The sequence below is a fragment of the Gossypium arboreum genome, chromosome 10 (assembly GCF_025698485.1).
Source record: "Gossypium arboreum isolate Shixiya-1 chromosome 10, ASM2569848v2, whole genome shotgun sequence".
NCBI lineage: Eukaryota > Viridiplantae > Streptophyta > Magnoliopsida > Malvales > Malvaceae > Gossypium > Gossypium arboreum.
Window position 1 is genome coordinate 124743593 of NC_069079.1, and position 26215 is coordinate 124769807.

Here is a 26215-nt window from a genome sequence, read left to right on the forward strand (position 1 = left end):
TGGTTGGGGATTACCTGCGTGGATGAAAATAAAAAGGGTGAGTTTGGGGAAACTCAGTGTGTAAGGAAAACCCATTCAAAGCCCAAGCAGCTCAAGCCTATTGGGCCTAAGCCCATTCAGGTAACAGTGGTACTGGACCAGAGCCCTTTTTAGATTACAATAAACTGGGCCTTAGCCCCTTATTCAGATAACAGTATGGCCCATAGGCCCATTTCAAAATACATGCAACATCAATAACAATGCAAGCCCATTTGGGGAGACTACTCAACCCACCAACCACTACACTCCACCCGTACCAGCCCTACACTCCATGTGGGAATAGCTCAACCCACCCAAATTTAACACTCCACAGATTGCACCCTTGCTTGCTCGCTTATCGATAAATTGAGGCAAAGCCTCCAAGACGTGGACAAGCCACTTTCAGACTTCCTCCGTCAATATCCCAATCCCATGCATCAGATAATAATAACATGGCATGCAGTAAATAACAACAGTCAAACATGCATTTAGGTCAATTTAACCCTATAGGTATTTCGGTAATTTATCTACTAGGGGTAAAACTGTAAATTTTCCACTTTTAAAGGTATTTCAGTAATTTATCTATTTTAGGGTTTTTCATGCATATTCCTACTTTGCACGTACTAACAGAATCACGTACCAAGAGTTCTTACCGATTGGGCTCGTTGGCCCATCATTCCAATTTTGGCCCATTAAGCCCAAAAATATCGAGGGCACAGAAATCATGCACTTTGTAGTCCAAATTTTGCAGCTTACCAAAAACATTAATCGATTTACCCCACGAGCATTCGTACACTTGCAAATCTACAAAATATCAGTTTTCGGCATTTCGGCTTTTCTACTTTTACCGATCCAGACTAAGAAAGAGGGTGTTAGTTACACACCAGTTTGCGACGATATGCTGACGAGATCCACACACGAACCGCCTACAATTGGATTACTAACACGTTAATCTAACAATTCAAATACAAACTACGTATTAACCCCTTACAATATTTGGCCAACCACACTTACAGATCATAGTAAGCTTATAAGAAATCAATAAGCAACTCATTAACAAATTTTTGTCAATGTTTACCACATAATCATAATTTCACTGCAAGCTGTCTTCCTGAGTAACAGTCACTAAATCATTTATAGCTGGAGCTACGAAACTCCAAATCAAGTGCCGTTAATTTTCCCTAAAAATAGACTCATATATCTTATATCCATAAAATGTTCAGAATTTTTGGTTTGGCCAATCAATACCAGATTTTTCTCAAAGTTTCGCATGTTTCACTGTTTGACTAATCTGACCACTCTTCATTACGAATCAAATTTCTCATTGTACAGAATTCAAAATATGTTCTCGTTTATTTCATTTGAAACTAGACTCAACAAGATTTAATTACATAATTTATTCAGCTTCTAATTCATCTCCCACAATTTATGGTGATTTTCCAAAGTCACGTTACTGCTGCTGTCCCAAGCAGATTTATTACCAAATTCACTCTTTCACACATAACTTGTATGCATGTTATTTAAACATGTATATCACCAATCAATCATCACATATCTATGATTTTACTTAAGATTAATCTCCATTTCACCATTTTAAAGCACAACATTTTAGCCGATTTTTCCCCTTAGCATCTAAGGCACATGCATGCTCATTTGTTTGGCTCAACTTCACCTATCTTCCATTTTTCATCAAAAGAACATGAAACAACAACCATTTCCTTCATTTTAATTCATGACTAAATGCTCACAACACAACTAAAAACCAAAATATGCTTCAAGAGTTAAGGTAAAATCAAGAAGAACTCATGAATCTCAAAATAAAAGCAAACTACCATGAACTTACCTTCAATTTTTCTTCCCCAAGTGACCGAACATTCAAGAGCTTTCTCCTCTCCTTTCTCTTCTCTAACTTTAGGCTATGATGAACAAAGATGGACAAAACTTTGTTCTTTTCACCCTTTTTTTTTAATAAAATTTCATATTTCATCCATTTAATTCTTTAATACAAAAGACATGAAATTCCCATCATGGAACATTTACCTAACCCATTATCATGGAACATTTACCTAACCCATTATCATGAAACATTTACCTAACCCATTATAATGGAACATTTACCTAACTCATTATCAATTTGTATCAATTTGTACCATAAATTATGGATATCAAGTGCACATTTTGTCTACAACAACATGATGACCAGCCACTACATGTAAAATGGGAGGTTTGTCATGCAAATCCTCCTATTTTGCACTCCTATTTATTTGGCCACTTCAATTTAGCCTATAGCATTTTCAAACATTTTCACATAGGTCCTATTTCATAATTTCACTCACAAATGACAAAATCAAAGCATGAAATTTTGCCAACATTCACAGAATTCCCGAAAATTGGGGCATTACAACTCTACCCTCCTTAAAGAAATTTCGTCCTCGAAATTTACCTAATCCAACTAGTTGAGGGTATTGTTGACGCATTGTCTCTTCTAATTCCCAAGTAGCTTCTTCCCTTCCATGATTACGCCAAATTACTTTTACTAACGGGACAAATTTCCTTCTGAGAACCTTAACATCTCGAGCCAATATTTGCACAGGCTCCTCCTCAAAGGTCAAATCAGTCTGGACTTCAATTTCTGCAACTGGCACGACATAAGCAGGGTCAGAACGATAACGCCTTAACATGGAGACGTGAAAAAGATCGTGAATCCTGTCTAACTCTGGAGGCAATTCCAATTGATAAGCCACTGGGCCTACTCGCTTCAAAACCCGATAAGGCCCAATGAACTGCAGACTCAACTTGCCCTTCTTCAAACCTTAATATCTTCTTCCAAGGAGAAACCTTTAAGAAGACCATATCACCCATCGAGTACTCAATCTCCTTACGCTTCAAATCGCATACGACTTTTTCCTATCGATGCTTCTTTAACCAATCCCTAATTATTCGACCTTATCCTCGATGATCGCCTACCAACTCGGTCCAAGAATTTGTCGCTCTCCTAGTTCAGTCCAACAACTAGGTGTACGACACCTTCGTCCATACAGTGCTTCATACGGTGCCATTCGAATACTCGCCTGGTAACTATTATTGTATGCAAATTCTGCCAACGACAAGTAATCCTCCCAACTACCTCGAAAGTCAATCACGCATCCCCTCAACATGTCCTCCAGAATCTAAATAACCCTTTCCGATTGACCATCAGTCTGGGCATAGAAAGCCGTACTAAAATTCAATCGCGTCCCCAACGCCTCATGCAACCTTTGCCAAAACCGAGATGTAAATCTGGGATCACGATCAGAAATAATTAAAACTGGGACTCCATGAAGTCGTACAATCTTCGCCACATACAGCTTGGCTAACTTTTGAAGTGAAAAGTCAGTACGAACAGGTATGAAATGGGCCGATTTGGTCAACCTATCCATAATCACCCACACCGAGTCTTTCTTTGATGGTGTCAAGGGCAGCCCACTCACAAAGTCCATGGTTACCCTCTCCCACTTCCAAAGTGGTATCTTCACTGACTGTAACAGTCCAGAGGGTAATTGATGCTTAGCTTTCACTTGCTGGCATGTCAGACATTTCCCTACAAACTCCGTTACTTCTCGTTTAAGTCTAAGCCACCAGTACAATTCTCGCAAGTCGTGATACAACTTATTCCCTCCAGGATGCATGGCACATAGTCCCCCATGAGCTTCCTTCAATATTGTCTGCCTTAAATCAGAGTCTTTCGAAACACAAATTCTTCCTCGGAAACATAGAACTCCATCACCATTTAAACCGAACTCAGAAGTTTCCCCTTCCTTAACTTGTTGAAAACGAGCGACCAAAGACTCATCGTTCAACTGCTTTTCCTTAATCTGATCCACCCAGGTTGGCCTTACTTGCAATTCAGCCAACAAACTGCCATCATCATACAGACTCAAATGAGCAAACATTGCTCTCAGATCAGATACGGTTCTACGACTTAAAGCATCGGCTGCCACATTAGCCTTGCCTAGGTGATACTCGATCGAACAGTCATAATCTTTAAGCAACTCAATCCATCTCCTTTGCCTAAGGTTCAGCTCCTTCTGAGTCAACAAATAGTTAAGACTCTTGTGGTCTGTGTATATAATACACCTTTTTCCGTACAAGTAATGTCTCCAAATCTTAAGTGCAAATATCACTGCTGCCAACTCTAAATCATGAGTCAGATAGTTCCCCTCATGAGGCTTAAGCTATCGTGATACATATGCAACCACCTTACCCTCTTGCATTAACACGCAGCCCAAACCCACGTGTGATGCGTCACTGTACACACTAAAATCCTTCCTGACTCAATTTGAATTAACACAGTGCTTCAAATGAATTTTCTTCAACTTCTCAAAAGCTTCCTGCGCTTCTCACCCATACAAGCGGTACTCCTTTCCTTATGAGTTTTGTCGAGGTGTCTGCCATCACGAAAAACCTTCCACAAACCTTCTGTAATATCCTGCCAACCCTAGGAAACTTCGAATTTCCGACACCGTCCTAGGTGGCTTCCACTCCAAAATTGCTTCAATCTTTCGAAGGTCCACCTTAATCCCTTCGGCAGAGACCACATGTCCTAAGAAGGTTACCTCCCTCAACCAAAATTCACACTTGCTGAACTTCGCAAAGAGTTCCTTCTCCCTTAACACTCGCAACACTATACGGAGATGCTCATCATGTTTAGCTTTAGTTTCAGAATATACCAGGATATCGTCAATAAAGACGACTACGAACTGATCTAAAAATGGTTGGAACACACGATTCATCAGATCCATAAACGCCGCAGGGCGTTAAATCATCAAATGGCATAACCGAAACTCGTAATGACCATACCGAGTCCCGAATCTTTGTCTTATGGATATCTCCTCATTGACCCTTAATCGATGATATCTAGATCGAAGGTCGATCTTGGAAAATCTGAAGCCCTCTAAGTGGTCAAACAGATCGTCAATCCTTGGCAAGAGATACTTATTCTTAATTGTCAGTTTGTTCAACTGGCGATAATCAATGCACATCCGCATTGTACCATCCTTCTTCTTCACGAATAGCACCGGTGCTCCCCATGGAGACACGCTTGGCCTAATGAAGCCCCTATCCAAGAACTCTTGAATTTGTACCTTTAGCTCCACCAACTCCTTCGGTGCCATTCTATACGGTGCGATAGGCACTGGTGCCGTTCCAGGCAATAAGTCGATTCCAAACTCCACTTCTCAATTCGGAGGCAATCCTAGAAGCTCCTCCGGAAAAACATCTTGGAACTCCTTTACAGTCCTAACCTTATCCACTGACAATCCCTCCCCTTTCGACTGACTTACAAATGCCAAATAGGCCTCACAACCTTTTCGAATCCACTTCTCGGCTCTTAATGCTGACACCACATTGGAAAAATAATCCCTTCGCTCACCTATCACCATAACCTCCTCATCCTTTGTGGTTCTTAACGCCATTTGTTTAGCAGCACAATCCAGAGTCGCCCTATGCTTAACAAGCCAGTCCATTCCCAAAATAAGGTCAAACTCTCCGAACGGTAACTCCATCAGATCTCCAGGGAAAACCTTGCCTTGAGTTTCTAAGGGTACATCCCTATATAGTTTGTCTACCCTAACCGAGTGACCCAAAGGACTTAGTACTGATACCCCACTCACAATCTCCTCAGAGCAGTCCAAGTTGTCCATAATCCGTTCTATGGGCTCCAACCAATATTTCGCCACATTTGGGGCTATACCAGACACGCCCCTAAAGATCTTCGCTCCGTTAGCCCGAAGTCGTTCAGAAATAGATCCCCGAACTCCATTACCCGTACTTGCCCCGGCAACCCTTTCCAGAACACGAAGCATTGCCTGTGACAAGGCATCATCCTCAGCACCGCGGTCATAAGACTCTACCTCTGTTGCCGGTGGTATCGGTGCATCCACCGCCGGCATAAGTCTCGAAGACGAAGATCTCGCTCGAGCACTTCCTCGGCTCCGTCCACGGCCTCTTGTACTCATATCGTATTATCTTGATTACGAATTTTTATGCATCAATTAATATTCCAGTGTTTATTACAGATGTTTTATGAATCAGACAGTAGTTTAGAGTTTGTTTTCGCAGAATCGAAGTCTAGCTACAGTTTCAGTCTCTTATCAGATTTTCCTATGGTTTCAGTATCATCCTATCTAGAGTATCCTAATATGGTTTCAGTACAGACAGATAATTCTGGAAAATATTCAGAAAAGTTCAGAGTAATACTTACAGACTTGAGCCGGAGATTTGAAATGCCACCTTCTAAAGATCTAAATTTTGAAAATCGAGTTTTTCGCATTCTTTATAAAATTTTTGTTTTCGAAAATCTTTGTTTTTGTAAACCCATTTCACAGCCGAGTTGTTGCAACCTAGGCTCTGATACCACTAAATGTAACACCTCAAACCCGACCCAGAAGTTATGGCCAGATCCGACATGCCACATCGAAGCGTTCAAAACATTTTATATTGTTGATCCAGAAAAACGTACTTAGTGTTTTAAAAGATAATTTCATTATAGGTTAAAGTGAATGGAAGCTGTGCACCAGGTAGGAAACCGGAAAAGAGGAGGTGAGTCTATCAGACTACTTAAGTACCAAGCTCCCTTTGGATCCAATCCTAGACATGCATACCGCCATTGCCACACCTTAACGTCATGTATATTTCTAGGAAACCGATTTGATTAAGTCATTTTTAGCAAAAGTGATTAATTTTGGAAAATACTTTCATTGCGGAAGCTTTGCTTGTTGTCGTGTTATTTTAAAATCAATTGTTGTTTTTTTTTTGAAAACGCTCCCTAAAGCTATCCAATTTCAACAGTTAAAATAAGTAATACCTATCTTAGTAATACATATTAAAACCATCAAAAATAATTAAGCGGCCTTATTACATTTAAAACCCAAAACTTCAAACGTAAATAAAAGGATGTCTAGTTCACTGAAGAAAATCAAACTTTCGAGCGGTGGCCACTCAATTTCCTCATGACTCCAAGCCCACTATGGTTGGGGATTACTGCGTGGATGAAAATAAAAAGAGTGAGTTTGGGGAAACTCGAGTGTAAGGAAAACCCATTCAAAGCCCAAGTCACTCAAGCCTATTGCGCCTAAGCCCATTCAGTAATAAAGTGGTAATGGACCGAGCCCTTTTCAGATTACAATAAACCGGGCCTTAGCCCTTATTCAGATAACAGTATGGCCCATAGGCCCATTTCACAATACATGCAACATCAATAACATATGCAAGCCCATTTGGGGAGACTACTTAACCCACCAACCACTACACTCTACCCGTACTAGCCCTACACTCTATGTGGGAATAGCTCAACCCACCCAAATTTAACTCCACAGATTGCGCCTTGCTTGCTCGGTTAACGATAAATTGAGGCAAAGCCTCCAAGACGTGGACAAGCCACTTTCAAGACTTCCTCCGTCAATATCCCAATCCCATGCATCGATAATAACAACATGGCATGCGATAAATAACAACATCAAACATGCATTTAGGTCAATTTAACCCTAGAGGTATTTCGGTAATATATCTACTAGGGTAAACCGTAAATTTTCCACTTTTAAAGGTATTTCAGAATTTCTCTATTTTAGGGTTTTTCATGCATATTCCTACTTTTCACATACTAACAGAATCACGTACCGAGAGTTCTTACCGAATTGGGCCCGTTGGCCCATCATTCCAATTTTGGCCCATTAAGCCCAAAAATATCGAGGGCACAGAAATCATGCACTTTGCAGCCCAAATTTTGCAGCTTACGAAACATTAATCGATTTACCTCACGAGCATTCGCTTTTCGCAAATCTACAAAATACCGGTTTTCGGCATTTCGGCTTTTCGACTTTTGCCGATCCAGACTAAGAAAGAGGGTGTTAGTTACACACCTGTTTGCGACGATATGCTGACGAGATCCACACACGAACCGCCTACAATTGGATTACTAACACGTTAATCTAACAATTCAAATACAAACTACGTATTAACCCCTTACAATATTCGGCCAACCACACCTACAAATCATAGTAAGCTTATAAGAAATCAATAAGCAACTCATTAATAAATTTTTGTCAATGTTTACCACATAATCATAATTTCACTGCAAGCTGTCTTCCTGAGCAATAGTCACTAAATCATTTATAACTGGAGCTAAGAAACTCCAAATCAAGTGCCGTTAATTTTCCCTGAAAATAGACTCATATATCTTATATCCATAAAATTTTCGGAATTTTTGGTTTGGCCAATCAATTCCAGATTTTTCTCCAAGTTTCTCATGTTTCACTGTTTGACTAATCTGACCACTCTTCATTACGAATCAAATTTCTCATTTTACAGAATTCAAAATATGTTCTCGTTTATTTAATTTGAAACTAGACTCAACAAGATTTAATTACATAATTTATTCAGCTTCTAATTCATCTCCCACAATTTATGGTGATTTTCCAAAGTCACGTTACTGCTGCTGTCCCAAGCAGATTTATTACCAAATTCACTCTTTCACACATAACTTGCATGCATGTTATTTAAACATGTATATCACCAATCAATCATCACATATCTATGATTTTACTTAAGATTAATCTCCATTTCATTATTTTAAAGCACAACATGTTAGCCGATTTTTTCCCTTAGCATCTAAGGCACATGCATGCTCATTTGTTTGGCTCAACTTCACCTATCTTCCATTTTTCATCAAAAGAACATGAAACAACAACCATTTCCTTCATTTTAATTCATGACTAAATGCTCACAACACAACTAAAAACCAAAATATGCGTCAAGAGTTAAGGTAGAATCAAGAAGAACTCATGAACCTCAAAATAAAAGCAAACTACCATGAACTTACCTTCAATTTTTCTTCCCCAAGTGACCGAACATTCAAGAGCTTTCTCCTCTCCTTTCTCTTCTCTAACTTTAGGCTATGATGAACAAAGATGGACAAAACTTTGTTCTTTTCACCTCTTTTTTTTTTAATAAAATTTCATATTTCATCCATGTAACACCCCAAACCCAGCCCAGACGTTACGACCGAATCCGACGTGTCACATTGAAGTGTTTTTCGAAAACCCTGTTTTCATTGAAAACCCTTCCTAATGTAAAACTCATTGGAGAGTTATTGTAAAACTCATGTTTTAATTAAAAATCTTTGAAAAGAATATTTTCATTATAGATTAAAGTGAACGGAAGCTGTGCACCAGGTAGGAAGCCAGAAAAGAGGAGGTGAGTCTATTGGACTGCTTAAGTACCTAGCTCTTCATGGATCCAATCCTAGACATGCACACATCCATTTCTACACTTAAAGCATATTACTTGTCCACGAACAACAAATTAAGTTTAAGTCCATTTAAAATATTTATTTCCTTTGAAAACATTTACGTTGCGGAAGCTTTGCTCGGAAATCATGATATTTTGAAAATAAGTAATTTTATAAAACGCGCCCTAAAGCTAACCAATTTAATAACCCAAAATATTAAAAATAATAAAAAGAGCGGCCTTATTACAACTTAAACCAGAATAAAAATGATCAAAATAATAAATGCCAAACTTATTTTAAAGAAAACAGAAACTTAATCTTCGTGGCCACTCTGAATCCCGCCCAGCTCCAAGTCCATCGATCTAAGGCTCACCTATAAAGATGGGAAAAAGGGGGGGTGACTTTGGAAAACTCAGTGTGTAAAGTATCCCAACCAGAGCCCAAATCAGTTCAAGCTTTATTGGGCCTAAGCCCTATTCAGAAATCAAAGTTAACTGGGCCTTAGCCCATATCAATATTAATCTGGGTCATAGCCCCTTACAATATCAGAGTATATTGGGCCTAGCCCATATCAGTATCAATCTGGGCTGTAGCCCTATTACAAGTCGAGATATATTGGGCCTTGCCCATATTGACACAGTTGGGCCCATTTTAATACAGTTGGCCCATAATAAAACAGTCTCATATGATTAATGCATGATAACCCTATCCAACCCTGCACTTCCCTCCGTCCATCCCTACACTTCCTGTGGGGAATAAATCACCCACGCCATCCCTACACTTACAGTGTTAGCACCGGTTGCGGCACTAACTATAATCCGCAGCAAAGCTGCTTATATCGGAATATATGGCACAGCCACCAGAACGGATTCTTCCTCCATAACAAAACCCAACCCAATGCAACAGATATACATGTCATGGCATACAACAAATATAATCAGAATATCATGCATTTCAGTCAAAATTAACCCCAGGGGTATGACGGTCATTTTGCACCTAGGGGTAAAACGATAATTTTTCTACTTAAGGGTAAAACGATAATTTTCCTACTTAAGGGTATTCTAGTAATTTAAATATTTTAGATTTTACATACATATTCTAACCATTAACACATTAACAGAAGCACTTACCGAGCGTTTTTACCGAATGGGGCCCGTTGGCCCATTAACCCTTTTTTACCCAATTAAGCCCAAATATACTGAAGTGCACTAAATTGCGCATTCTGCAATCATACTGCTTGCGATTACCAAAATTAACTACCAAACCACCTCACAAGCGCTCGCACGCTCGCAAGTTCACAAATGCCGGCTTTTCGGCTTTTGCCGATCTAGTCTATGAGTGGGTGTCGTTTACACACCTGTTTTATGACGATTCATTGACGAGATCCACACACGAACTGCCTACAATTATATTACTACCACGTTAATCTAACTACCGAAACGAACTACATATTAATCCCTTACCTTATTTAGCCAATAACACCTTAGGCACTAGAAATCTTACCTTTGCCGAAGTTAGCGACTAGATTTAGATCCACTTGTTCCCCTTGTCCAAGCCCTTAATCAGCAGCCTCTAGATCACAACCCCTTAGGGCTATAAACCCAAATCGACAGCCTCCCTAACCTTTAGGGGTTTCGGTTTTTTTCTAAAATACGAAATAAAGACTAGGTTGGAAGGACTTACCACTGATTCCTTCAGTCAACGATTCCCCTTAATTCCTACTCGATTCTGATGCAGTTCTAAGCCCTCAAATGATAACAAAAGTCAAGCCTTCAGTGATCTTAAAATTCAGCTATGTCCTTATGGCTATGCGTTTTCGGCTTTTTGTAACAATGAAGAAAAGATAAGGATTTTGTAATGGCTTTGTTGACAGAAACTTGGGGTTTAGAGGACTAGAGTATCGATCAAGAATGATGAAGAGAAGTAAAAAGAATTGGCTAGGAAAAATAGGCACAGAAGAAAATATAGGCTTTTGGGATTTCAACTTTTTATGACAAATGGTTATGAAGGTTTAGAAACGACTGATAAAAGATGGAGATGTACAGGATGATAGGAAGATTCAGCTATAGAGGAAAAAAGAAAAAGAAGAGGAGAAAGTAAATGGAGAGAAAAAGAAAAGTAAAGAAGAAGGAAAGAGAATGGAAGAAGAGAAAATATCAAAACCCAAAGGAAATATTCTAAAATACCCCAAATATATACTGAAGAAAAAAAAACAATCAAAGGGAACAAAAATCAGCAATAGCTAATTTACTCAAATCCAAGAGACTAGCCAAAAAACTCCCCAACTAACACCCCCTAGTTGGCTTAAATACTTACCCCACCTCCTTCCAATTTGAATTCCATTAAAATTCCTTCCTTAATTTTTGCCAAAGTTTTAATTTGAATTACACCCAAATTCTTTCCCCGTACAGTAACCTGCTTAATTCAAATTCCAATCAAGGTCTGGGTGTTTCAGTCCAGTTCAAATACCTTCCCCACGAGCAGCAAAATAGCAATTTATTTACGCGTAAGGTAGCTCAAACACAGGACCTCCAGGCTCCCACGCATGTTGCCATCCACTGGGACGCGACCTTGTTCTTAATATAATAGCGTCGCATTAATTATTAAACCTTACCTGCTGTAGCCTCGTCCATTTTAAAAATAAAACAAAATTCGCTCGCATATGGAATCGAACCTGCGCCCTCTCCATATGTCCAGCACGCTACTGCCACTGCGCCACAAGCGCTCTTTGTGTTACCCGCAACTCCTCTTAACCCTTATTCTAGCCGCGATTTGCATATTAAAAACAACCCAAATTGCACACACCACGCCTTGAACCCAGGCTCCTCCTCCGCCCTCCTAGCATACTTAGTCACTAGGCCAGATGCTTGCTTCTGACATGAATTAGCCTGAACATTTAATAAGGCCTACCTGCGACAGCCCTTGGTTTTCTAAAATAAAAACCCACATTTACGCACGCAGGGAATCGAACCCCTGCTCCCTTCCTACTACTTAACAAGCCTAACCACAAGGCCAGGGTCCTCCTTATGTCCAATTTTAGCCCAAATTATTAATAAACCTTACTGCCCAGATCCCCTAAAGAAACAAAAATAATAATTTTTGCTAGAGTCTTGGACCGAATCTTTCCCACACTTTAAATACTTCTAAATTTATTTAAAACTAAAATAATAATAATAACCATAATAATGAAAATTTCAAATACGATAATATATATATATTTTCCTAATAATAATTATAATTTCCATAAATCAATAAAAAGTAAAATTTTCTAATAATAATTTAATTTAAACACTAAATTAACAACAATAATTTTATAAATATATTTGTATCTAATAATTATAATGATAATAATTTTCATAAAAATTAAAATATTAGTAATAACATAAATATTTTATCAATATATATATTTTTAAACACTAGTAATATTTAAAACTCCTCAATATTCAGGTTTCCTTCTATCCGAATCCCAGACTCAAAGTCTAACTCTTCTAGGCCCAATTTTTGGGGCGTTACAATCCATTTAATTCTTTAATACAAAAGACATGAAATTCCCATCATGGAACATTTACCTAACCCATTATTATGGAACATTTACCTAACTCATTATCATGAAACATTTACCTAACCCATTATCAATTTGTATCAATTTGTACCATAAATTATGGATATCAAGTGCACATTTTGTCTACAACAACATGATGACCAGCCGCTACATGTAAAATGGGAGGTTTGTCATGCAAATCCTCCTATTTTGCACTCCTATTTATTTGGCCACTTCAATTTAGCCTATAGCATTTTCAAACATTTTCACATAGGTCCTATTTCATAATTTCACTCACAAATGACAAAATCAAAGAATGAAATTTTGCCAACATTCACAGAATTCCCGAAAATTGGGGCATTACATTTTTTCTTTTATTCCAGATCAAGAAAAGAAAAGTAGCTAAATTTTATTTGGGAGATTTAGGGCAGGCGACATAGATGAGAAAAAGAGGGAGTAACGAGCGGGTAAGAGTGAGCGGGATTTTGATTTCCTTTTTTTTGGGTAAAATAATGGCTTTTTGCGGCGTTTTTAAAAAAAACGCCAATATAGCTTAATTTTTTGCAGCATTTTTAGTATAAATGCCACTATAGCTTAGTTGGTTAAGTTTGCTTGCTCTTTACCTTAGTACCTGGGTTCAAATCTCATTGTTAGCAATTTTGAATCTTTTTTGTACCCCTTTGTACCTTGCTCTTTTTTGTACTTGCATTTATTATTTTTAATCAATTAACTCTTCAATATTACATTAATATATATTATTACTACAATAATATAGACGGATTGACAATTTGAGCTACATATTACAGTAATACATTAACATTAATATACGGGCACATAATACATTAATATATATTATTAGTACAATAGTATAGAATGATTCACAATTGATATACGGGCACATACATAATTTGAGCTACAATATTATGAATATTAAATCGCTAAAGCTAAAATTTTAGAATTGTTGTATAAATTTTTAAAATTTAATAAGTGCAAAGGATAGGTGCAATAAATTATACATAATACAAGATTTGTATTTTTAAGATATTATTAGAATAAAAAATATATCTTATACAAAAATAATGACGGTACTAAAATATACAAAAATATTGCACATAATTCATTCCTTGTTTCACTGTAATAATCTTACAATGGTATTTCTATATATTCATTTTTTTTTGCACTTCAATTTTGTTTTCCTCTATTGTTTCATGTTCACTTGAATGTGTACATTTGTCCACTTCTCAATTGTTTTGTACACTGAAAGTTTATCTATTATCTCTTAAATAATTTAAACTATAATCATAAGTTTAATATATTCAAATTAAGATTATCTCTTTTACAATTATATAAGAAATCATTTAATATATAAATTAAAGAATACTAATTAATCTAAACCCTAAACCTCTTAACCCCTATCCCATAAACACTAAACTCTAAACCCTTAACCTTTAACCCCAAACCCTTACACCTTAAACTCTAACCCTAACCCCTAAACCCTAAATCATAATCCCTAAACCCATAATTCATCATAAACCTTCAAATACTAGTTAACTCCTAAACCTTAAACCCTAAACCATATATCTTAAACTATAGTTAACTCATAAACCTTAAACCCTAAACCATATATCTTAAACCATAAACCATAAACTATAATGATAATTAATTCGATATTTTAAATTCAATACTATCTCTTTTACGATTAAATAAGAAAATATTTAATATATTGTATAACCATAAATTTTAATAATTATTGTTTTAGGGTTATAGATTAGTGTTTATGATTTTTTGGGTTTAGGGGTTATATGACTTTTAGCGGCATTTTACTAAAAGCGCTGCTAATGTTCTGGTTTTTAGCGGCGTTTTACCAAAAGCGCCGCTAATGCCCTGGTTTTTAGCGGCGTTTTGCAAAAAGTGCCGCTAATGCTCTGTTTAAAAAACGCTGCTATTGCTCTGTTTTTAGTGGCATTTTTGGTAAAACGCCGCTAAAGCTCTATTTTCCTGTAGTGTATAAATTCTATATCCATGCTTAATAGGACTAATTTTAAGGAATGGAAAAGGCACTTACTTATAGTGCTTGGCTGTATGGACACAGACCTTGCACTAAAGGAAGAACAACCTGTACCTCTCACTGCAAAAAGCACCCCTGATGTTAAGAAGGATTTTGAGAGGTGGGATCGTTCAAATTGCATAAGTCTAATGATCATGAAACACAACATTCCAGAAGCCTTTAGGGGCACAGAATCTAAAAAGATTACTCAGGCTAAGGGTTTCCTTAATGAAATTGAAAAACTTTTTGCTAAAAATGATAAGGTTGAGATGACATCACTTCTAACTTCTTTGATGTCTATGAAGTATAAAGGTCAAAGAAACGTAAGGGAGTACATTATGGAGACGTTCCATATTGCTTCAAGACTTAAGGCACTTAAGATCGAGCTTTCTGAGGAATTGCTTGTCTGATGGTTTTGGTATCACTTCCTACACAGTTTAATCAATTTAAAATTAGTTATAACTTTCAAAAGGAGAAATAGACCCTAAATGAGCTCATTTTTCATTGTGTGCAAGAGGAAGAAAGGTTGAAGCGTGATAAGTTTGAAAGTGCTCATTTGGCCAATGTCCCTGAAGACAAGGCTAAGAAAAGAAAATATCAGAATGAAGCTGTTAATGGTCAAGCTCAAAAGAAACAACAACAAGCTACAGAGAGTTGTTTCTTTTGTAACAAATCTGGACACGTAAAGAAAGATTGCACCAAATATCATGCTTGGCGTGCAAAGAAAGGTATAATTCTTAATTTGGTTTGTTCTAAGATTAATTTAGCTTCAGTACCTAGAAACACTTGGTGGATAGATTCTGGTGCTATTAATAATATAAGTGTTTCTATGCAAGGTTGACTGAGTTACCGAAAGCGAAGTGATGGTGAAAGACACATCTTTGTGGGCGATGGAAAATCGGTAGAAGTGGAAGCGATTGGGGATTTTAGGTTGTTATTAGGAACTGGTTTTTATTTGGATTTAAAAGACACTTTTATTGTACTGTCATTTAGACGGAATTTAGTTTTTGTTTCTTCATTGGATAAATTTGGATATTATTGTTCATTTGGAAACAATCAATTTAATTTTCCTTTAAATTCCAATGTTATTGGAACTGGTTATTTAAATACTTATGACAACCTTTATTTGCTAGAAACAGTTGTATCCTATAATGAAACCTTACATGTGGAATCACGTGGTATTAAACGCAAATTAAATAAGGAAAATTCAGTATCATTATGGCATAGGCGCTTAGGTCATATCTCAAAAGTTAGAGTTGAACGCCTTGTGTCTGATGGTATTTTAGAGTCCAATGACTTCACAAACTTTAATATCTATATCGATTGCATTAAGGGAATATAAACCAAAACCAAGAGATTGGGTTCCAATAGATCTTCAGACGTCTTAGAATTAATTCATATAGATATTTGTGGGCCATTCCCTACAGCATCCTAAAATGGTGTCTGCAATATTTCATAACATTCATAGACGATTACTCACGTTATGGGTACGTATATCTCATTCATGAGAAATCTCAATCTTTGGACATGTTCAAAGCTTATAAAGCTAAAGTTGAGAATCAACTCAACGAAAGGATTAAAAACATTAGATCTGATCGTGGTGGTGAGTACTACAGTAGATATGATGGCTTGGATGAACAATGTCTAGGACCATTTGCAAAATTCCTAGAGGAATACAGTATTGTCCTACAGTACACAATGCCATGATCACCTAGTATGAATGGTGTAGCTGAAAGACAAAACAGAACTCTTAAGGATATGGCAAGGAGCATGATTGCTCATTCTACCTTACCTAAGTCCCTCTGAGGAGAAGCATTAAAGACAATAGCTTACATTCTGAATAAATTACCCAATAAAGTAGTTGCAAAAACACCTTATGAACTTTGGACAGGTTAAAAGCCTAGTCTAAAGAACTTTCATATTTAGGGATGTCCAGCTGAGGTAAGGCCTTATAGGCCACATGAAAAGAAATTAGACTCCAAAACAGTAAGCAGTTACTTTATTGGTTATTCTGAGCGATCTAAGGCTATAAATTTTATGATCCCATAATAAGGAATATTTTTGAGACGGGAATTGCAACATTTTTTGATAATGTTGAGTTTGGGGGGAGAAATAAGGTTAGAGGCATTGCTTTTAAGGAGGAATTGGATTTTAACTCAACTCCTACTATCACTTTTGATGATGTTCAGTTTCTTATACCTATCATTGATGAAGAAGTGAATCTAGAATCTCTACAAGACAATGTTAAACAACTCCCAATTCAAAATGAGGTAATTGTTCTAGAAGAACAAACTCAACAACCTGAAGAACAAGTGCCATTAAGGAGGTCTACAAGAGAAAGAAGAAATGCTATTCCAGATGATTATATTGTATTTCTTCAAGAACATGAGGTTGATAATGGAATGATGGAAGATGATACAATCAACTTTCATCAAGCCATGAAAATTTCTAATTCTCAAAAGTGGAGTGATGTCATGAAATATGAATATAAATCTATGCAAGACAATAAAGTTTGAGAACTTGTACCATTACCTGAAGGTGCAAAACCAATTGGTTGGAAATGGATATTTAAAACCAAAAGGAATGCAAATGGTAATGTGGAGAGGTATAAGGCGCGTCTTGTAGCTAAAGGATATACTCAAAAAGAAGATATTGATTTTACAGAGACTTTCTCTCCAGTTTCATCGAAAGAATCCTTCAAGATAATCATGGCGCTTGTTACTCATTTTGATCTTAAGTTATATTAGATGAATGTTAAGATTGCGTTTCTTAATGGCGATATTGATAAAATAATTTATATGGTGCAACCAGAAAATTTTGAGTCGAAAGACTCAAAGAATATGGTTTGCAAATTGACAAAATCCATCTATGGACTCAAACAAGCTTCTTGTCAATGGTATCACAAGTTTCATCAAATAAATGTTTCGTTCGGTTTTGAGATGAATATTGTTGATGATTGTGTGTATCACAAATTCAATATGAATAAGTACATATTTTTGGTTCTATATGTTGATGACATTTTGCTTGCCGCTAATGATATAAGCTTATTGCACGAAACTAAGAGATTTTTATCTAAGCATTTTGAGATGAAAGATCTTGGGGACGCCTCTTTTGTTTTAGGAATTCAGGTACATCGAGATTGATCTCGAGGTATTCTTGGATTATCACAAAAGAGCTATATCGATAAAGTACTCAAAAGGTTCGGATGCAGAGTTGTAGACTAAGTGACACTCCTGTCGCTAAATGAGACAAATTTAGTCTTACTCAATACCCTAAAAGTAACCTTGAGATTCAAGAAATGCTAAAGATTCCCTATACATCAGCTGTTGGGAGTTTAATGTGTGCTCAAGTTTGTACGCGTCCAGACATTGTGTATATTGTTGGGATGTTAGACAGATATTTAAGCAACCCTGGTATAGACCATTGGATAACAGCCAAAAAGGTTATGAGATATCTTTAGAGAACAAAAGATTACATGCTTACTTGTAAGAGATCAGATCTTTTGGAGGTCATAGGGTATTCTGATTCTGATTTTACTGGATGCCAAGATAGTAGGAAATCTACATCATGCTATAATTACTTGTTAACTAGAGGAGCTATATATTGGAAAAGTGTCAAACAAACACTTGTAGCTTCGTCCACTATGGCAGCAAAATTTGTAGCATGCTATGAGGCATCAAACCATGGAATATGGTTGCAGAACTTTGTCATAGGGTTGTGCATTTTGGAGAATGTAGAAAAACCACTCAAGTTATTTTATGACAATAAGTCAGCAGTGCTATATTCCAATAACAACAGGAGTTCATCTAAGTCAAAGCATATTGACATAAAGTTCCTAGTTGTAAAAGAAAAAGTGCAAAATAGTCAAATATCTATAGAGCACATTAGGACAAACTCCATGATAGCGGATCCGCTCACAAAAGGTTCACCACCCAAGGTCTTTCATGAGCACACTGCTAATATGGGTGTTACGTTGTTTGAGGATATCATGATTTAGTGGGAGTTTATATTTTATTTGTTTTATGTTTATTTTCAGACATTTATATATTTGGTTATTTTCTAATCAGAAATAAAGTATTCAGTTTATTCATTATGTTTATTATTTTGGTACTGACCTCACTTAAGTTTAAAGAGGACCAGTTGGAAATAGACATGTTTAGATCATATTGCATGTAATTTCCATGCTACACATCCATACTTGATTTATGTCATTTGGTTGTGTTAAAATATGTGATCATGGATGGATTTAGTTACGATATATGTAACGAAAGTCACATTGATTCTATGTTAACATAATTAATGGACGAGATTGTTCGGAATATCTTTTGGATATAATAGTAAAATTTTGAGCTCAGAAGGTTATCTAATGATATGTAATTATAGAGTAATTACTATATATATGTGGTCCAAGTGGGAGATTGTTGGAAAGTATGGACATCACATATATAATAAGGGTAATTACATATTATTATTTACTATCATGATAGGTTAGCCCAAATTAAAAGTGATCTAAATTGGTTAAAATTTTATTGGGCTTCAACTAATAAATAAAGCATAGGTAAAATATGTATAGATACTCTAGTAATTGAATACTAATCAAATTCTGATTAATGATGGGCTAATTAGAATTTGATTAGAACTAATATGCCAAGGTTATAAATATTAGGGTTATGGTCCCTAAATTATACCCAATATATCTTTTCTAATATCCCATCATTAGGAAAGAGAGAGTAGATATTCTCTGAATTTCTTGTATACTAATTTGAAAGATCAAATCCCCAAGATCCGATAAAACTTCATGAAATTCATGGATTCAGGCACGCTTCTGCATCTAGTTTTGTTCTTGATTTATTCTTGATGATTTAACATGATAGATCCTGGTTTATTAAATTTTATTTCAGATTTATTTTACAAATCTAACATCTTCTTCTATTTGGTTCACCACTTCCCGATAATATTCTATCTTCCAAAGTGTTTGAATTAGGACTTGGAGAACATCCAGTCTGTTGTTTTCTACAGCAATATGCAAAGCATTGCGATTCTCAATTGTAACATCTTGTATACATTGAGGACAAATCTCTAAAATTCTATCCAACATGCCATTATGATTTCCAGCTTCACTTATGAAGTGCAAGGGATTCTTACCGTTCTTTCCTTTGACACGAACAAGATCTTTATCCATTTCCAAGAAACGTAGAGCCATCTCTTATGCCCTCGTTTAACTGCAATGTGAAGTGGGCTCAAGCCCTCTTGGTTTAGCTTCCTAGCAAATGCTGGCTTTAAGTTCATCATTTCCATTGCAAACCTAATGCATCCTTCTTCTGCAGCAATGTGTAAAGGAGTGTCGACAAACTCCACCTCATCAAAGTGCCTCAAAACATTTCCATTTCTTTGAATTAAATTGTACAAATCAGTAACATTTCCTGTACGAGCTGCTGTTCTCAAACTTTCATCATGTGAAGTGGAAGGACCAATTGACAGAAGAAAATTTGAAAGAGCTTAAGCCCACTGACAATGTTTACTAGAATGAGTGAAGACTAAGGTGGTCTGTGAAATGAAGTAGGTCTTTCACATGTTCATTTTCCAAAGTTTAAAATAGGAAACATTTATCACGAATTGTGTAATTAATAAATAAATAAATAAAGAATGGCCTTGTGTAATTAAGAAAGTTGAGAATGGGTTACTCCTCACATGGTGGAATTGGCTACAATAATGAAGGAAGGAGAAAAACACCAAGGAATTAGGAATATCCAATAATTGGAAGGCAATGGCATACCCTACACTGCTACACATACTATTTACTGTCAGTACACGTATTTTGTTTTCTTCACTTTTTGTTGTTCTGCATTATTTGGATTTGTGAGTAAAACCGACACTACTTATTCATTAGACTCACTTGTGTATGAAATATCATCTCTCGAAAGAGCACACAAACTTTACGCAGGTATCACTTAAGGAGAAATGTAGAATTTTTAAATTACATTATCTTTTTTATCTTACCCATTATAAAATTTGGAGTTTAGAGATTAAGAAAAATGAAAAATAAAATTTTAATAATTTCTTTATTAGCACGAGTTATAGTAAAAAATTTATTTATTACACATCCAATAAAAGAGTTAATAAAAGATTTTGAAGATTAAAATTATTAAAAAAAATTGTGTGCTATATTTTTCAGTTTCCACATGACGATCATCAAATTCATGCTTATCCATAGGTGGTGTATGCAGAACGATAAAGGTAATCTTTACTGCTAGTCTTTCTTCTTTTTTACTTTTGAATACTCTTCTCTTGTTGCTTTCATTGAAATAATGTTGGATTGTACTCTTGAATACCATTTAAATTTTTTAGTTTAAATATTGAAATTATAACCATTTTAGTTACTTAATTTAATCAAATTATATAACTTGTTAATATATTTTTAAGGATTTATAGTTGAAAGAAAGTAAAATAATAAAATTTTGTTCAAAATTGTTGAATTTATAAAATAAAAATTAATTCAAAATAAAATTTCTTTTCTTCAATTCTAATTGAATGGGTGTCACAAATCAATTGGACATCAATTCAATTAGGGAATCACTAAAATATTTTTTATAATTAAAATAATTAATATTATTCAAGGTATGATAATCTTTTATGCAAAATTATCAATAAAATATGAATATAATGGAATTTAAAGTAAGACTCATCTATAGATGAATTTAAAATTTTTACTCGGTTCAATCGAACATTCACCCCTAAATATTACACCTTTTGAATCTTCATGTCGGTAAAAATAAAAAAGAGAATTTATCCTTTGTGTGTACGTGTGTTTTAGTGTTTCCTTTAATTGTGTGGCTAATTAAGTGCCTTTAATGACTTTTAAGCAATCGTATCATATCCATTTTATTTACAGGTCGCTTGTATGAAGGAACTTTGTGGTCATGATCGGGAAATCCGAATTTAGCATATTTACAGAGAAGGAAATCTTGTTTCAGATTTCTTGGCCCATATGAGATCTGATTCCGGCTTTGATCTAAGTTTACTACGAGAGCCACCTGGAAATGCTCTCTCAACTTCAACTATACTATGTGATGATATTGCTGGTTCTTTGCCCTAGCGCCTGTGCTCGTTTGTGGGTAATTAGTTTTTAAGGCTTTTGCCTCTTTCTTTTATTAAAGAAAAAAAAAAAGCTTGGCACGATGCATCGACCTTAGCTAGTAAAAAACTTCAATCACTGAATTGCACAAAATTCTAACTTAAATTCAAATGCAACAAACAGAATTGTTCATCAATCCACAATATCAACAAATCTCAATTCAAACACAAAAATAACCGGTGAAAAAAATAGTTCAACCCATAAACATTTACCACAAACGGAAATTTGAAACACTTACCACCATTCCCCTATTAGAAAGTCTTTCCAACATTCAACAACTAGAAATCAGAGCTCCCCAAAATGCTTATTCTTTTCAATCTGAACCGACTCTACAATCACTTATTGCTCATGGTCATCTGCCTATCTGCCTATAAACCCAGGAGCATTATTAACTTCTAAATCCAAAACACTAATATCAGCATCCAACCCTACAATGATAGTCTTATTGACTCATTTAAACAAGTTTCCTTTGTCAATCTATATTCCGTATTTGGTAAATTCCAATATGGATTCAGAATTTAGGATAGCTGGAATAAGAATAACAGCAAAGATGCAAAGGAAACGACTTGTAGGAGGAGGAAGAACCTTCTTTGGGTACTAACCTGTATAGCATATAATAGCATGTCCTGTATAATGTCACGAGAGCTAGTACCGTTGCCAAGCAGTAATTAGTAATGCTGAGACTAGGATAGGAAACGGATCCAAGAGTCTTAAGATAGTATGGATACTGAAATGCGAGTGTCCGAATGGAAACAGCAACTAAAAGCATGTAACAGGACCCAAACAAGGAAAGTGTTATGAGAATAAACAAGCAGATTGAACGGCTGGGTAGGAGATAGGCTGTTAAAACAGTTGCTGCCCAAAAGGTTAAAGTGTTGTATAACCAAAACATTGTGGACACGTCTAGTATATTTTTTAAATTTTTTTCTTCAGCGGGTGGAGGACTTGATACGGGTCCATTGCTGGTTGAACCTAAAGATGCGTCATACTTGAGTTGGAAATTCTGGGAATTTGAAATGGTATCAGGCTGCTTTGGAGGGTTCAAAGTGGCAGTGTATGTGGCTGTTATAATTAGCACTGTGACTACTAAAATTGTGTTACGCATCTCATGTGGGATTCCCTTCTTTCCACGACTTGCTATTGTTGCAAATTTGTTAAGAACTGACACCTTTCCTTTTAAAGATTCGATGTGGAATGAAGAGATGGAGGTTTTGGGAAGCAAGGAAGAGGAACCACTCAAACCTCCTGCTTTGCTTATCATGTCTTTAATGGACTCCTTATAGTCCACTCTCCCTTCATCCAATGGGTATTGTGATGGGATATCAAGTGCAGTCAATCCCTCCGCATTTTTGGCATTGATATGGTCACGACACAAGCGTTCCAGCACTACTTTCACCACCTGTTAATTAGAATATTCATACAAGTAACCTTTGAGTATATATATACATAAATAATTTCATCATACCTGAGATCTGTTCCTGATAGCAGCAACATGTAAAACAGTGTTGCCATCAATGTCTGCCCAACTCAGTAGTTCTTTCTCCCAACGGTTGGCAGCTTTATGGCGGCTCCTTATAAGCCACCCCACCAAGAATTGGAAAGCTTCAAACCTGTCATTTTTTACGGCAAGATGGAAAACCGTCTCATCTCGAACAGTCACATCTTCAATAGCCTCGGGGCAAACCTCAAGGAACTTGATCAAAAAATCAACATTTCCATTTTCAACCACATGATGCAAAGGAGTGAAGCCCTCCCGCCCTTTGACACGAACAAGGCCTTCATCAAACCTGAGGAGTCGAAGCACTGCTTGAGTTTTTTGATTTTGCAGAGCCAAGTGCATGGGGCTAAACCCAGCTTGGTTTAGCTTTCTTGCAAACGATGGGTTTAAGTTGATCATCTCCATCATAAAATCAATATGCCCTGCAGAGGCTGCTACATGCAAAGGAGTATGGAAAAAAGGTACATCATCGATACGCTGTAAAACATATGGATCATTCAGAATTAACTCATACAAGATGTTTATGTCTCCTGTTTGTGCAGCCCCCATCATCCTCTCATCCATAGCAAGGTGCGGAAATTTGCACAATATAGCAATGGAGTGAAGAAAAAAGGCTTTAGCAGACGATTTGATTATGTTAAGGGTATAATGAAGTGTTTGATTATTTTTTCCAGATGAATTGTTTGACATTTTATAGCACTTAATTATTATTTTGGATTTATATGTGAATGTCACCTATTAGAAAGAAATAGTAATTATATTTAGTAAGTAAATTCATATTTAACATATATTTTTAATCTAATTTTTAATTCAATTTAATTTTAGTTAAAACGTTTAAAAACATTTATTTAATCTAATTTCTTTAATATATTAAAAATTAGATTAGAGAATATATTGAAGATGGATGAATACCATATTATACTAATTTTATGTCTCTAAAATTAATAAGGTGTCATTATTTTATTTATCTTAAAAATTATAATTTTAGAATTATCCTAATATAAGTTATTCCCTTAATAATAATATTTGGTACTTCCACAAACAAGTTCAATGATTGATAAATATCTTATAAAAGTATAGTAAAATATTTAAAAGAAAATATTATTTAGTGACTTAATTTTTAAGAGCATTTGATGATTCATAAAGAAAACAAAGAATACGCTATAAAACATATTGATCATTCTGAATCAACTCATATAAGAGTTAATATGTCCTTGTTGTGCAGCATTTCTCATCGTCTCATCCATGGCAAGGTGTGTGTGCTGGGGAGGGATGAAATATGCAGGAACATAAGACAATATAGAAAAGGAAATAGAATCTTAATTTTTGAAAGGACTGACGAAATCTTAGACCACACAAAACGGAAGCTAAAGGATTGATGAAAGAACGCTTTAGCATAAGGATATATTCAAGTGTTCGATTTTTTTTCTTCCTGCTGTAATGTTTAACGTTTTGTTTGATACCAAATCTCACTTGTTAAAAAATATACAATAATTACATTTATTTTTAATATTTTTTTAGATATTAAATAAATAATAATACGTCATAATAAAACTCTAAAACTAGATATGCATTTAATTTTAATATAAATATTATATCAATGCATTTAATTAACAAGCCACTATCTTTTTTCTTGAAATTCAACTTTTTAGAAGTCATTTTTTAACCATCAACGTCAAACTGGCACTAAAGTCTTCCACTTACACTTGTAAATAAATAAAAGGACTCCAAGAATTAAGGGACTTGAGAATATAATCCAATAATCGGGTGGCAATGAATCTCCGTCACACACCTAGTCTTTGCTGTCAATAGTGATGGATGAATACGGATTTTGTCCCATATACTACTTGGATTTATAACCCCAAACAATGCAAGCGGTAATATTGTAGGGATTCTCAACATTATCATAAATTTTAGGAGGAATGAAGTTAATTCAGAGACGAAATTAGATGTCCATTGAGTTTTGTTCAAATCTTGGGATTTCATCGTCCTATAGGGTTGATTTTGATAGCTAGGATAGAAAGCTTCAGATCATTGATCTTCAAAAGGTTCGTTGGCCATGGGTATATGTTGATTTTGAGTTTATTGTTGCCGCACTAAAAAATATGGGTATTACCAAAGTTAAAAATATCGTATTATTGTTGCTAAAATTTTATTGTAATGATAAAAGTCAGGTTGTTATGTATATTTTCATTGTCTAAAGTATACATAATGATTTTATAAATTAAAAAGTTATTTTTAAAATTAGTAAAGCATCTATCCCTTAATAGGTTTACGTAATGCGGAGAATTAATTACTTGGACTCTCTCTAATAGATACTTTGAGAAATAAAAAATCTTTTTAATTATATATATTTCAATGACATTTTTGTTTTCAAATAAAATGTGTTTTAGCAACAACTTAATTTATTGGTGTAAAATTGCTTTTGTAATGACTCAAAATTTAATAGTGTCGAAAATACGGTTTCGGAACCTCATTTTTGTAATTCAAGTCTGTAAATATTAAATATTAATTGTTACTAGATTTATATAATAATATATTAAATTTTGGTCTAATAATTTTGTTGAATTGATGATTAATTCAGTATAGGATCTAAATTGTAAAAATTCAATCATTATAAATTTTAATTTACTAAAGGACCAAAATGACAAATAATCCATTTTAACTCATCATATGGGATTAGATGATGACAAAATCGTGGTTACTAAATA

At 35.4% G+C, this 26215-nt stretch overlaps 1 protein-coding gene and 1 long non-coding RNA gene across 2 annotated transcripts; both read right to left on the reverse strand.

Annotated features, from left to right (window-relative positions):
* Positions 1-9620: 9620 nt before the first annotated feature.
* LOC128282270 (uncharacterized) lies at positions 9621-20443 on the reverse strand. The gene is made up of 2 exons (XR_008272491.1): positions 20017-20443; positions 9621-9656 (listed from the first exon to the last, which is right to left on the reverse strand). It is a non-coding gene; the product is annotated as an uncharacterized LOC128282270 (long non-coding RNA).
* Positions 20444-22089: 1646 nt separating this feature from the next.
* Positions 22090-24186, reverse strand: LOC128282264 (ankyrin repeat-containing protein BDA1-like). The gene is made up of 2 exons (XM_053020432.1): positions 23472-24186; positions 22090-23405 (listed from the first exon to the last, which is right to left on the reverse strand). The coding sequence occupies exons 1-2, from the start codon at positions 24066-24068 to the stop codon at positions 22518-22520; spliced, it is 1485 nt and encodes a 494-aa protein (XP_052876392.1). The 5' UTR covers positions 24069-24186; the 3' UTR covers positions 22090-22517.
* Between the last annotated feature and the right edge of the window lie 2029 nt (positions 24187-26215).